Consider the following 16127-nt stretch of genomic DNA (forward strand, 5'->3'; position numbering starts at 1 on the left):
AAAATATTTTTAACATTTAAAAAATTATATTCTGAGTAATATTCTGATATTTGCTGTCTTTGAAATGGGTTGCTTCTCTCAGTCCCAACACTGACAGAAACCTGAGTCTTGGGGACTTTGTGTTTGCAGTTCAGAGGAGTCACCACCAGATGGTGGTCTTTTCACTCAGGAACACATAGTTTTGCCTTCAGTAATAAGAATTTATAGACAAGAGACAAGCTATAAAATATTATAGTATTTTTAATAACAAGAACAATACAATTAGTCAATAAGATATTTGGACAGCACAAAATATCTTTATGGGTATTTCCTATGCCTGGAAACACTGTTATAACCAGAATCACTCTAAAGGGAGTAGTATACTTAATTATATGGGCTTAGCTTAGCCTTCTTTTTTAACAAGGATCTGGGGAAGCCATTTCCACTTAGGTACAGCGCTAGTGGAATTTTCTTGTGGATTCAGCTACTGTTGTGGAGTTTGAAGTGTTATAGGTTAGTAATGTGATATTGATTAACCTCCTAACTTGTTGCTTTGGGCTAAATAATCCTGGTATTATGTGCACCTCTTTGGTGAATTCTAGTCACCAACCAAGGACAATTATATGGGAATATCCTGGTAATTGCCTAGTTTTTTTCAGGTTCCCCAGACCAGGTCCACGCCCAGTGAAAAGAAAATGGAATGCAAGAGGGAAAGGGGGCATATTGTCCTCCAATCCAATTCTTGTGCTTTTCAAATTTTGGTTTCCACCATTTACTTCTCCCCATTCAGAGTACTGTGAAATTATAAAGGATTTGTCTGCATTCAAATTGTCTTTTTATATTTTTTTCAGTAATATAATGTTCCTGTTTCTAATTTCCTTGCTGTCAGAAATTGCATTTTAAAGCAGCAAAATCAACTTTGCTTTTGAAATATTATACATGTAAATTTAATATATTAAACTTCTCTTTTTAAGGCATTACTAGATTATTCAATTCCATTTTTCTTTTATAAGAGAAATTTAAAGCTATTGATTTGAAACATCGGCTTGATCTGCCCATTTGTCTTTGTGCTAAAATAGCCCTCAACTTTGGAGATAAAAAGTCTTTTAAATTAGAATATATTCCTAGTGGGAAAATACTTGAATTTGAATTTATATGTTATTAATTATTTGGGAGCTTGCTTTATACATTACTGATGGCATTACATTTGCTTCCTAAATTTAAATAACGAGATATTGAAAAATTAAATGAGAGATGGGGCAGGTCTATTGAGACAAATATTTTGAAAATGATTTTTCTTGGTGGTGATAAAACACCCTTTGAAGATGAAACACTCTGAAAGCTCATGTCAAAAAATTTAGAGTTCTGACTCGATCGAATGAAATAGGAACCAAAATAAATCATTCTAAAAGATAATACACTTAATCTGTAAATGATTAAATAAGATGTGTGCATGAGATAGTGGTGCACAAAGTTTAAGACCGCATCAAAAGCCGACTCTTAAAAACTTGAGAAAAACAAACATTTCAGTAATAAATTTAATATATATTTACAAAAAGATTGGAATAAATTTAAAGAAAAATTATTTCATAATTTTTGAAATATACATTACTAGTACTCTTACAAGGTGATCCCTACATTTATATAATCTAATCATTTAAAAATTAATCTTGAATGGTATACCTTACAATCATTTAATAAAATGCTGCAAATTGTTTCTTTGCTTGAGATACACATGTCTCTTAGGAAGAAATTCTTAAAAGCACCTAAATTTGAAATAATAGTTGAATTAAAATATTCTACGCTCTAAAAATGGCTAAGAATATTTGCCAAAGCTGCAGCTTTAGAAGCAGATATTTCAGACTTGGGGTTGTCAGGAAGCTTGTTGATCTAGTTGGGTGTACCTCTCAGTACTTAATCTTGCCATATTTTCTCCTAATTCCCACTCAACTAAACAAAACAATTCTAGAAATGATTACGTGTGCATTTACAATCTTTTCCAAAATTGTGTGAATTAAAGACTACTTCTAATTCTACCTGTGACATACAATATATTTGTTTTAGGCGCCAGTTTGACATTCTGCAAAGACTAAAGGAAAACATTGTAGTATTTAAGAGAAAAGGGAAAAACACTCAGCAAACAATTAGTATTTCATATAAATGAAGGAAACAACTATTTACAGACATGCATGTTTCCAAGTTGGAAGCTAATTTGCCATTTTATTCAAGAAGGTATTTCTTAGACATCAGTGTAAAGCTAAAAAGCAATGACTGTAATAAGCTTGTTTTGCAGTCATTTAGGCAGGCCTTTTCATATACAACTTAAGAGTCTTGCTACTTTTTTCCCATTTCCCCAAATATCTCTTTTTTTCCCTCTGCAGTAAAGGCCAATATTATATTGTATGCACAGGAACAATATATTAATTGAGTTTTTATACAATTTTTTTTCACTATGAAGATAAGCGACAAGAAAACATTAGTAAACTAAGCCAAGATTTGATTTAGAAAAGATTTTCGGAAATTCTATAAGAAACACAATATTTAATTACCACAGTGTGTGATCTATAGGTACACATCAAATGCACTTGAGTGTTTGCACAATTCCAGCTGATGGCACTAAAAAGAATTAACCAGAAAATCTGTAAAGCTTATGTAAACCGACAAATGAAAAAGGAAATCAGATCACCTCAGAGCAAAGGTCTAAAGTTTAGCAGTTTGAAGCTGCAGAGCCTTTCTTGCTTTTATTAGACCAAATGTTTACTAATTACCCTTGCTTTCTTCCTCTCTTTTCCTGTACGCTTTATTTAACAGCTGTATTTCCTCCTGGTAGCCATCCCGCTCTTGACGTTGCCTTTTACTGTTCTGCCTGTGCGCTTCAACAGTGTCTGGAATGGAGATGTTGATATCGCCGTCGGGGTTACTCGTGGGTAAAAAGAGGGAGAATGAGGCCGTTTCCCCCAAATCACATGAAACGAATCTGTTTTCCTTCCGCGAATAGCGTAGAGATGGAGACCTGACTTGCGCAGAGGACTGGCTGATGTTGCTGATGATGGACACAGTGTCCAAGGCCTCTTCATTGTCACAGATTTCCAGAACTTCCAAGTGTATTTTCACACTGGTGTCCGCAAAGGTGGAGGGAGAATCCTCTGAGTTTGGTTCATGGCCAACGCTTTTGGATCGATAGACTTCTATTTTCTTCGATGCTGGGGTGATTTTTTGCCCTTCTGCGCTTACCTCGTAGGTGGAAAGGGATAGGGTTTTCCCCGTCGGAGCTTGGAGAGACACAGTCCCCTGGAACGCACACAAAGGAATGGCAAGGGCACCACCGGAGCGCTGGGGACAAAAGCAACATTTCGATTACTGAAAGCTCACTTCTGACATTAGGCCATTTAGAAATTCATTTTATTCATCAGAATGGTAAAGTTTTTCTACCGAAAAAACCTATTTACCTAGAAACCTCTGACAGTTGTGGGATTTAAATTCTGCCTCCAGAGGCCGGTAGTTCAATTTCTCATAGGTCAAACAAGATCTCTAAATGATGGTAGCCAGGAAGCTTTTTTGTTGAAATAAGGAACAAATTTGCGCAGCTGAAGGCAAAATGTGTGTACTGATGGAAAGCAATAGATGTTTCCAAGGGCAGAATTTGGGCATAGGATTGGGTGAATATTTACAATCTGGGATTGCTTATATATTTTTGTTATGTATTCACTTACATAAAAAAGTTTGTATAGGATAAAGAAAAGCAGACTGCTTTATCAAAATGCACTCTTTCCCCCTGCTTAGTATGCCAGAGAGATAATTGTGAAACTGTGATTTGGTCTAAGTACAAAGGATATTTCAACCATTAGGTTGGAGTATGCATAAGAGGAACCAAATGCCATCAGAACTGCACTATAGTGTGCTTGCTTTTCCACAGAGAAATCAGTCACGAAAGTAAACCCCAAAATAGAGAACTCCCCCACATTTCTGCAAAAACTTGCCTGAGAGTTTGAACATTTAAAATTACACCTAGTATATAAAAACTCTTTTTAAACTGTATCTCTGGGAGGTGCTTAAGAAATGAAGAAAAGAGTAAGGTCTCTCTTTTAAAGATCTGTCCTACATATTGTTGGTTCATGTCCTCATACTTGCCACTGATCCTTTTATTTGCACATGAGTCTCACAAAAAGAATATAGTATGCTGAGCCTCTACGTGCACCAGACCCCCATGCCAATTTAGGTTGACCAGCCCTCCCAGTTTGCCTGGGACTGTCCCAATATTAGCATGGAAAGTTCAGTGTCCCAGGCAAACTGGAATCGTTTGTCAACTGTATTAGGCGTTGGTCCATTGCATCTGGATGCAAGAGGTTAGAGGAAGCTGAAGATAAGGATCTCACTATTGGAGAATGTTTTGGACTCCTAATTAGGGTAGTTTTTATGGGAAGATGCATCATAAGCTGCATCAGGGGTGCTTTCATGTCCCACTCCTTGAATTTAGGATCAAAGGAAAATACAGTCTGATTACAGTAGGGATTGGGAAAGACAAGTTATCAGCCTTTCCCAGTCACTCTCTATGGAGACATTTCACATGCTTTTTACCCATGAGGGGATCTGGGAATGTGACTTCAGGGCCTTGTACTATAAACAGGGCCTTTACCTTAAACATCTACACTGTAAAGGTCAGTTTACCCTTCTACAGAGGCAAAAAAACAACCTCACATATGTGTTGGCTAAAGCAGGAAAGACAGAGGAACAACAGGTTCATTACTGCACCAGAATACTATTGAGTGGATTTCAGAGGTAGAAACTTTTGACAAAGGGGAGGCCGCCTTCATGTATTTTTTATTCATTCATTCATTCAACATTTGCTGAGTGCCTATTATGTGAAGACTCTGAGTGTACACTGGGTATACAGAGATATTCATCTCTTCCTTCAAAAACTTAGGAAGGACATGTGATGGAACAAAATACAGTTTTCAACTCTAAGTGCAGTAACAGAGATAGGGACCAAGTTCCATAGGATTCAAGGAATGACTAACTTTGGTAGAGCAATTTCATAAAGGGGTCGCATTTGAAATTGATTTTAAGAATGAGTAGGTATTTACTAAGCAATGAAATGCAATTGTGGCAAGTTTTCAAAGCACAGGATACAGTATTGACAAAAGGCTTGGCATGTTCTGGAACAGTGGGAGGTGTCCATGGAGAGATGACGTTGGAGTGAGATGTGGAAACTGAGGCTGGAATCGTAGGTTAGGGTCAGGAGGTAAAGTTCACTAAACTAAGGAGTTTGTTATTTATTCAATAGGCAAAAGGGAGCCACTAAACATTTTTACAAAAGTGAGCAATGAGATGTTTACATTGTGTTTTAGAAATATCACTGCCATGGATCCACAGGAAGGAAAGACAGGAATCAGTGAGACAATTTAGGAACTTGTAACAATAGGTCAAGGTTAATTTGCATAAACTGGAGTCCTCAGACGCCTTCAGAGTCCTGAGACATATTAGTTGGGGTCCACAAATTCAACATGAGAAATGTATCAGTTTAAGGTTTCCGTATTCTAATCAAATGGACAATCAACTTATAACTGAGCACAGTCATGCAATTTTATTGCTAGTGCTTTTATTTTTGTTTTTGATTGATTTTATTTTTTTTGCAGGACAAGCTTTCATCATGGGTGAAAAATTCAACCTGACATTTTGCTCTTAGCTGAGCCTACCCCTGTCTGAAACAAGAACACATAATCATTTCATGGCCAAGAAAAGATTTATACTTGTGAGTGTAATCAGTCATGAATTTATAAGACCATCCTGAGAAAATGTTTTTGTTACTAAACAGAAAAACTTCTGCTTAGTTTTTTAAATAAAAACTGACTGAAACATTATTCAGTCAGAAAATCTGACTGCCATTTAATAAAGTGAATTATTAATACAGGCTCCTTTCGTTATTCTGAAAGCTAGTTAAACTGAGAGCTTCTTGATGCTTTATTGCAAGAAGAGAAAAAAAAAATAACCTTACCACTGCAGTTAAAAAATTGTAAGTTTTTCTGTTGACATGGTACAGTTTTAAAAAGTGCTATGAGACATATTAGTTTAAAACAGAAAATATGATGACAGAACTGAGTGTCCAGAAATATAGGCATGCCTATCTTAAAAGAACTCTCATTGTAGCATCAACACTATGTCTTTATACCAACTTGTATCACTGATGAGCAGTTAATTCTTAAGCATATGAGAGAATTTTTCTGCACCTGGCTTTCCATACCCACAAAATGCAGATTTCAATAACTCCCCCATGCTAAACTTATCTTCAAATGAACAAACAAGCAGTACTGAGTTTATTGAGTTATCAAATAATACCTTATTAAAATTGGCATTTGAAAGTTACATAATGCCAGAGGTTTTGGTTAAATATGAGGTCTGCTTTTTCTGAAATAGCAAACAACATTTTGAGTAATTAAAATCATTTTGTGAAACCTTTTTCAAATGGATAGTCTCTGTTAGAAATAAAAACAGACAGATTATTTAGAAATAGATAATGAATTTACATTTCTAAGCTGGTTTCAGCAAACTGGTACTGTTGCTTTAAATTAATTTAGTGATTTTGATTTTATTGGTTTGGGAATTATTTGCTCAATAAATTTGTTACTGTTTTAGATTTCTGTAAAAACAATAGATGTAAAGAGTTTGTCCCCAATTTTCATGTTTGTATGTTTTTAAGCAAAATCTAAGAATTTTAAATTAACAGTGAGGTACATAGAATTTTTTCACTTAAAAGTGACCTGTGTATTAAAGAAATGCTGCTCTAGATGAAGGCAGAAGGAAGCTTAAACTAAGGAAGCTTATCAGGGATAGAGATCAAGGAGGAAGTTTGAGTAAAAGCAACAGAATTTTCCACCATTTTTGGAGGGAGGACTGGAATGGAGAGACAGCAGAAGCCAGGAGATTAGACCAACTGAGCCACTGTTGTGTACTAGGTCTGGATTAGATGGTAGGACTAGCAATTAAGAGACTCTGAGCTCCTAAAAGCCTATAGAATACTGGTGTGCTCAGAGGCAGAATGGCATCTCCATGGGATGAGTTCTACAGCAGACTAGGTCAGGGTATTATGGGAATATGGATCACAGCACCTGACCTGGCTGGAGTGAAAGAAAAGGTGATCTGAGAATTCTTGCAGGGTTCCGTTTCTACAGATGAGCAGAAATATCTGCTAGCAATGCTATTTAGTCTGACATTGTTTTAGGCACCCTAGCTGGGCAAAAATGAAGGAAGGGAGGGAGGGAGGAGAGAGGGAGGGAGGGAGGGAGGGAGGAAGGAAGGAAGGAAGGAAGGAAGGAAGGAAGGAAGGAAGGAAGGAAGGAAGGAAGGAAGGAAGGAAGGAAGGAAGGAAGGAAGGAAGGGAAGGGGAAGGAGGGAAGGAAGAAAGCAGAAATACAAATATTTAGGAAGAAGAAACAAAATTATCATTTGCAGATGAAAATATTGTTGACTTAGAAAGTTCTAGACAATCAAATCTAATAAGAGCTTAATTATGGAGTTCAATAAGGGGACTGAATTCATAGATAAATATTTTAAAAATCATTAGTAGTAGCCAATAAGAAACCTTTTATGCTTTTTATTTTTTTAATGTTTTTTAATGTAATATTCTTTGTGATGTATTAACTTTAATTTAAAAAGTGTTAAAAAAAAAGACTATTGGAGAAGAAATTATATCATTGATATGGAGGCAGTGAGCACTGGAGGTGCTGAAGGCAGGGAAAGGGAAAAAAGTGGTGCAATGTGGGGGCATTTTCGGGACTTGGAACTGTCCTGAATGACATTACGATGACAGATACAGGCCATTATATATATCCTGCCATAATCTACAGAATTGCGTGGGAGAGAGCGTAAACTACAGTGTAAATTATAATCCATGCTTAGTGGCAATGTTCCATATGTGTTCATCAATTGCAATGAATGTACCACACTATTGAAAGTAGTTCTTAATGTGGGGAAGGGTGGGAGGTGTGGGGAGTGGGAAATCCCTTTTGTGTGTGTAATAGTTTATGCAATCTAAGTATCCTTTAAAAAAATAAAAAACATATTAAAAGAAAAAAAAAAGAAATATATAGGAAAAGGTCCCATTTGAATTAGCAAGAAAACTATAAAAATGTGTGAGACCTGTATGAGGAAAACACTATAATAATAAAAGAATCCCTGAATAAATGGGAGACAAAACAATGTTCTGTATAGTAAAATTATATATTATAAATATGACAATTTCCTTTTAATTTATTAGGTTTAATAACATTTTAATTAAAATCCCAATGAAATTTCATTTTGGGGCTCATAAAGTTCTTTCTGTTTTTCAAGAATAAATGCTCATGAATAACTTAAGAAAATTTTGAAACAGACTAAATTGGTGGATTTGCAAACATGATATAAAACTATAGCAGTAAATTGGGTGGTAATGACAAGATCTAATAAATCAGTCAGTGAAAGAGAATAGACAATCAAAAAACCGGGTACAGTATATCATGAAGATGGCACTTCAAAATAAGTAGAGAAAGGTTTCAAACAAACTTTTTTTGTGTTATTGGCTATCTGTTACAGAGTTAATTTAGATTGCTTCTCACGTTATATCTAAAAATACTTTTTTGATGTTTAATGCTTCTTTTAAAATACTGGATGAAGAGGACCCTTTCAAAGCTGGAATGAAAACCAGAAACCCTAAAGTAAAAGATGGGAACAGATGTGATTGCAGAAAAATTAAAAACCTTTGTATAGAAATATATGCTATAAACAAAGTTAAAAAACAAATGGCAACCTGGGAAAAATATAGTAGCATGCATCAAAGATTAAATTTCATAATATAAAGAGTTCCTGCAAATCAGTAAGATAAACAATCCAGCAGAAAAGTGGGAAAGATAAATGAGCAAAGCATTCAAGGTAAAAAGTATAAATGGTGAGTAAACACATGGAAAGATGTTCAATTTCACCAATAATCAAAGAAATGTAAATTAAAAACAATGGATTATTTTTAACTTCTTAGACTGCTCCCCATCAGAAGAAAAAGATGAATACCATCGTTTAGAGGGCATTATGATTTTTTAAAATATAAAATAAAAACAGGATATATTTACCAGCAATCTATGTCTGTAAATCTGTCCCACAAAATAGCAGCACATAGAAATGTGTATTTCAGAAATGTTGTAAGCCCCCAAATTAGAAAAAGTTTAGCTGTCTATCATTAGAAAAATATTTGCACAAATTATGGTACAGATCTACATTGGAAAACTCTGTTGAAAGAGTAAGACAAAACTATAAATCCTGACTCGCTAAAATAGTTTCAATATACTTTTAAACAAACTGCAAAACAATATGTATAGTATGATCCAGTTTTTTTGTAGAAAACCACTCTACAGAAATTAACTGAGCAAATTATACACGTAAATGAATAAAAACAGACACATAGATGTACAGGCACTCACATATTTTCTATTGGCATAGAAAAAATTTTGAAAGGTTACATATTAAACAACTGTTTTTTCTGGGTGTGAATTTAAAATGGGAATTTCACGTTTTACTTTATATGTTTCTAAATTATTTGATTTTTTTTCCAAGGAAGTTTATTAAGTAATGGGGGAGGCAGAGAGTGCAAAACATTTCTAGGACTTAATCCAAATGATCAGGCTGAGGTACTGAGTATGGGTTGCCTATCCTGACAGTCAGCCTCAGGGTCCTGGATCAAAACACTGCATTTGGGGTTGTGCTATATTTAGTTTAGGAGAGAGGACAAGACAAGGCAGGGTGGAAGGCGCTATCCAAAAATTTTGCCCTTACTAGTGTGGTTGATTAGAATGACACTCCCAATGGGGGTATAGCTACCTTTCCATTTATATTTTAAAAGGTTAGAGAATGGCTCTTACAACAGGAAAAAAAACATGTTGAAATTACCTAAGAGAAAAGCTGTTAATATTATCCTCTAGTCCTAGGCAGACTAAATTCACAGTACTCTGAAAATGGGCAGAGTCTGTAATGAGTCAGAGTCTTCTCACTAATTTTACTAGAAAAATTGTTATAAACGTTTGAGTCTAACAAGCTTGTCAATGTAAACATTAAGTTCTACTACAGGGTGTTAAGAATATGGCGATAAATGGGAAAAATACAACAAATGTAACTCGTAGACTATAGTTAACAGTAATATTGTAATATTTTGTAGCAAAGGCAAAGAAGATACTGTATCAATGCTAAAGGTAGAAGAAGAAGAATATGGGGGTTAGTTTTATGAGATATGAATATGGTTAAGCATTTTTTCCTTTATTTTCTTCATTAACAAGGAGACCTTGGTCATGTCATTTAACCAATCTGTGCTCATTTATATACACTTTGAGTTACCAACTGCAATGTAGGTCACAGATTTGCAAATCATTTGACAAATGCAAGAACAATTTCCCAAGAAGACACTATGAAAAGCAATATCATCTTAAGAAAAAGTGAACATTAATTGTAAGTAGTAGGAAAGAATGCAAAAAGACTGCTAAGTCTGGCCATATTTATCTTTTATATGTATTATGCAAAAATACATGTGAATAGACTTTTTTTGACAAAGTCCTACAACTACCCGTTTTCTTCTGAAGACTGGGAATATGTGGCCATTTCTGTCAAATCCATATAGACTGTAATTTCCTCAAAGGAGAGATGATTTTCTTGTTGATTTTTATTTTCCACGCCATCGATAACAGAGACTGGCATATAGAAGGCCTTCAAAATATATCTGTTGAATGAATAAATATATGCATGAATGAATGATTCTGTATCTTTGACCTTGTAGGTTTTTTATAATCCATATTTTAACTTTCTAAAGTGTAAGAGGATCACATTTTTTAAATCTTCCTGTTTAAATTTATTTGTATTTTAATAGCCCCATTTAATAAGTGATGATAGTTACAAGTGCATCAGAAGGTCATATTAAAATATATTCTTTCTATAAAAATAAAATTAGATATTATGGTGCTGAATTGTACATGACATTTCATTGCATGATAAAGAATGATAGATTCCGAGAACATAAAACTGTACTCATTTCATAGTCTCTGCTTTCCATTTAAAAGTCTATGAATTAGCATATGCTGTCAGAAAGAATGATAATCTATTATTGCTGTATTCCTGAGCGTAGGTAGCTGGGAGCTTTTTTATTTGGAAATGAAAAACAGTCTCTAAAACTCACAGCTGTTTCAGGAGGTGAGGGAGCATGCCATGTAAACACATTAGCACAAATAGTCAGCAGTGAAAATTGATTCAGACTTATTGACCTTGGACATGTTGAACATTTTTATTTCTTCGCTATGAGCCTCTAGGTGAATTCACAGTGAAATTATAAATGAATTGCTTCAAATTTCACTCCTAGCAAAGTGAAGTATTCTGTTGATTATTGAATCACTCAATTTAGGAAAGACATTTTACAGCCCATAGGATCATAGAGATCACCAAAAACCGAGTCTAAATTTCTCATTTTATATAGGAAAATATATAACTGACACCTGTAGAAGTGAAACTTCTTGCCCAGTGTCATACAGGGAGTAGTAGAGGGACTGGCATCAGGATTGAAGTTTCCTGAATTCCTAGTTTAGAGCTCTTTCCAAATAATGCCACTTTAAAAGACATCAGCTTTAGCCAAGAATGGGTGATGGGTTTTCAGCCCCAGAAGTTAGAATTCTACCAGTAAAGCATAAATAATACTAGTGACTAACAATTTTAATCTAAATCGAATCATGTAGATAATCTTTAGATTATTTTATATGGCTTTTAGGCATCTAAAAGTATAGCCCTTGAGGAATTTAAATCAAGCAAGATCATCTAAGACAGCTTGAGGGAGAAGGGATAGGAACACAAAGAAGAAAAAAAAATAGCAGGGAAAATGATAACTTCGTAAGAAAACCAAATTAAAGTAGTTTTTTTACTGATTTACTTTTTTTGGAATTTTATTTAATATGTTAAACTATGTGGTTACTATATTTTCATATAGTCAACTCCTACAATAGTCCTTGTCTCTTGGGAAACGGACTTTGGCCCAGTGGTTAGGGCGTCCGTCTACCACATGGGAGGTCCGCGGTTCAAACCCCGGCCTCCTTGACCCGTGTGGAGCTGGCCATGCGCAGTGCTGATGTGCGCAAGGAGTGCCCTGCCACGCAGGGGTGTCCCCCGCGTGGGGAAGCCCCACGCGCAAGGAGTGCACCCATAAGGAGAGCCGCCCAGCGTGAAAAGAAAGTGCAGCCTGCCCAGGAATGGCGCCGCCCACACTTCCCGTGCTGCTGACGACAACAGAAGCGGACAAAGAAACAAGACGCAGCAAATAGACACCAAGAACAGACAACCAGGGGAGGGGGGGAAATTAAATAAAATAAATAAATCTTTAAAAAAAAAAAAATAGTCCTTGTCTCATCCTGACATTTCATTTAAATGCTTAGTTAATAAAAATAAGAGAAAAAGACATGGATTGTCAAGGGAAAGAGAGAGAAAGGACAAGAAAGTAAAAATTTTTACAAGGGCCTACTATGTAGCATGGAAAGTGCTAGGTATTTTAACACGTATCACATTTATTCCTCACAAATGTGGAAGTTATAAGGTAAAATTTTTCTTTTTAATGATGAAAAACTTCATAACAAATGAGTGCTGATTCAGTATTGATATTTATCATAACAAATATTTACTGATCCTGCAAAACACTGGCCAAAGTACCATGTATCAGACTTCTTGCTGAGCACTTTATACACACTTTGCTATTTAATTTCATGCCAACCTATGAAATAGAGACACTCATTATCCCTAATTTTACATATAATGTAATTGAGTCATAGGGATGCATTTCAAGCTAACAGTAAAGTTAGAATCCAAATCCAGGATTATCTGACTCAAGCCCTCTGCTCTTAGCTACACCTCTGCTACTTCAAGGCACGGTGTAGACACCGGGGTGACTGAGCGTGAATAATATCTCACTATCCTAGTCCATCTAGAACCCTGCGAAGTCCTGTGGGTAAGGAGGGAGGGAGAAGTGATGTATTTGGGTTAGGAATTAGAAGGAGGATTTAGAGAAGAAAAATTAGAGAAAAAAATTGCTTTTAAATAGAGCCATCAAAGATAATTTCAGTAGGTGGAAAAGTGGGGAATAGGTATTCCAAGACAAGACAACTGTAAGAGGCAAGGCAATGAGTTTTGGGGGAATGCCATAGTACAGAGAAATGAGGCTAGAAATGGAGGTTGAATTTAGGGCTGAGAGCCCCGAGCACGAAGTTAATAAGTTTTGATTCTATCCCATAGCTGAGGAGGAACTGCTGATTTTTGTTATTACATTATAGAGGGGAAGGGAAATAAAATATAGAGAGTGTCTACCACATGCTGGCACCATGCTCAGCAGTCTACATGTGAAATTTAGTTTAATACAACAATTCACGAGGGAAGTAAACTTATTTCCATTTCATAGACAAGTAAATCGTGCTGTGTAGAAGGTAAGTAACTTGCCCGAGTTTACCTGGGAAGTAAAGGTTTTTGAACGGATCTCCAAACTCAACTCAGATTCTAAAACCTTTTCCACTATGCCACTCAGGGTCTAGGAAGATAACTGGGGACTGTGTGAAAGACAGACTGAAGCAAGAAAAGAATAGTATCAGGGAGGACAATTAAGAGGTTTTTAAAATCATCTGCACAGGAAAAAGGTGTCTGACCTTCATGACTGATAGCAGGCGTGGCTAGGTGGGGTTGGCTATACGGAGGTTATAGCGGCAAAACTCTTTTGCTGTGAGGGTAGAGGAGAGGTATTGCTGTGGAATCACAAACATCTGGCTTTGAACACAGTTCAGTCACTACTTATGCAATCCTTGCCTCTCTAAAGACCAGTTGTCACATTTGGAAAATAGGAAGATTGAATGAGTTAATGCATGCAAAATGATTAGTAGAGAGCCAAACACAAGTAAATGCTCCATAAATGTTAGCCTTTATTGGGAAGGGAGTAAGAAGGAATTCAAGATGTTTTTGAGCTTTCCAGTCCTAGTGTCTGGTACTGGAAAAGGAACTAAGGAATTAATTAATTACTATTTATGTAATCTTTATCCACTAATCAAGCAACATATTCCTCTGCAATATTTTATTCTGATGGTTTAAATATACCAATTAAAAGTCAAAGATTGGCAGAGTGGATTAAAACATGACAACTATATAATGTCTACAAGAACCTTACTTTAAATATAATGATACAGTCATGATGAAAGTAAAAGGATAGAAAAAAGAAATCATGCAAATGTTAAGCAAAAGAAAGGCAGAGTGCCTATATTAATATCAGACTTCAGAGCAAGAAAAATTACCACAGAGGCTAATATTATATAATGATAAAAAGATCAATCCACCAAGAAGACATAGCAATCCTAAATATGTATTGCAGCAAAAAAAACAGAGCTGCCAGCTATGTGTGAAAGGTGAAACAGATAAAGCACTATCATAGTTAGAGATGTCAATGCCCATTTCTCAACAATCAATAGAACAACTAGATAGAAAATCAGCAAGGGCATAGAATAACTCAACAACACCATTAACCAACAGTATCTAATCAATATTTATCGAAATCTCCCCCCAACAATAGAAGAATATACATAAGTGCTCATGGAACATATAGCAAGCTAGGCCATATTGTGGACCATAAAGTAAGCCTAAATAAATTTAAAATAATTGAATCATGCAGAGCATGTTCTCCAGCCACAATAGAATCAAGCTCAAAATGCATAACAAAAAGATAACAGGAAGATTCCCAAACTCTTAGAAATAAGACAACACATTTCTAAATAATCCTTGAGGCAATGAGGAGGTCTCAAAGGAAAACAAAAACACTGAACTGATTAAAAATGAAAACAGAACACAACAAAAGTGTGGGATCCAGCCAAAGCAGTACTGAGAGGGAATCTCAGAGCACTAAATGCATATATTAGAAAAGGAGAAAAATCTCAAGTTATTAATCTAAGTTCCTACCTCAAGAACTCAGAAAAGGAAGAGCAAAATAAACCCAAAGCAAACATAAAGGAGGAAATAATACCTATAAGAAAAGAAATCAAAGAAATTGAAAACAAAATCAATAGAAAATTATTGAAACTAAGAACTGGTTCTTTGAACAGATTGTAAAAATTGACAAACCTCTAATGTGATTGACAAAGAAGAGAAAAGACGCAAATTGCCAGTATCAAGAATAAAGCAGCAGATAGCACTACTAACTACAGATAGTGAAAAGACAATAAGGGAATACTACAAACAACTCTGCAAATTTAAATTTGACAAATTAGATAAAATGGACCAATTTGCCAATAAACACAAGCTACTACAACTCACCCACTGTGAAATGGACAATTTGAATAATCCTGTAACTATTAAGGAAATCAAATTCACCATTTAAAAATTCCCCCAAAGGGCATTTTTGGGACATTGGAATTGTCCTGCATGACAGATACAGGCCATTATACATTTTGTCAAAATCTGTGAAATTGTGCAGGGCAAAGTGTGCGCTATAATGTAGATAATAATCCTTGGTTAGTACAATGCTTCAATATGTGTTCATCAATTGTAACAAATGTACCACACTAATGGAAGTTGCTGTTAATGTGGGACAGTGTGGGAGGGGGTGGTGTATATGGGAATCCTCTATATTTTTATGAAATATTATTATGTAATCTAAATCTTCCTTAAAAATATATTTTAAGAAAACAAAACTCCCAAAAAAGAAATTTTCAGGCCCAGAAGATTTTACTGGAGAAATCTACCAAATGTTTAATGAAAAATTAATGCCAATTCCATGCAATTTCTTCCAGAAAATAGAAGAGGAGGGAACATGTCATAATTTACTTTTTAAAGCTTGCCTTACTCTGGTATTAACACAGCAGACAGTACACAATGAGAAAACTATAGGTCAAATTCCCTCATGAATATCTATGCAAATATCCTTAACACATATTTGCTAACATAATTCAGCAGAATAAAAAAAAGAATTATACACCATGATTAAATGGGGTTTATTCCAGGAATGCAAGACTGATTCAAGATTTAAAATTTAATCAATGTGATCCACCATATTAACAGACTGAAGAGGAAAGAGCATATGATCACATCAAGCAATGCAGAAAAAGTCTTTCAGAAAATTCAACATCCCCTCATGA

At 35.2% G+C, this 16127-nt stretch overlaps 1 protein-coding gene across 1 annotated transcript in view; it reads right to left on the bottom strand.

Annotated features, from left to right (window-relative positions):
* Positions 1–222: 222 nt before the first annotated feature.
* Positions 223–16127, bottom strand: part of GPR149 (G protein-coupled receptor 149) — an 80361-nt gene continuing 64456 nt past the window's right edge. The window contains exon 4 of the mRNA XM_058295183.1: positions 223–3312. Coding sequence (XP_058151166.1) covers positions 2740–3312 — 573 coding nt within the window. The 3' untranslated portion in view covers positions 223–2739. The remainder of the gene's footprint in view (positions 3313–16127) is intronic.

This window comes from Dasypus novemcinctus, chromosome 4 (assembly GCF_030445035.2).
Source record: "Dasypus novemcinctus isolate mDasNov1 chromosome 4, mDasNov1.1.hap2, whole genome shotgun sequence".
Lineage (NCBI taxonomy): Eukaryota > Metazoa > Chordata > Mammalia > Cingulata > Dasypodidae > Dasypus > Dasypus novemcinctus.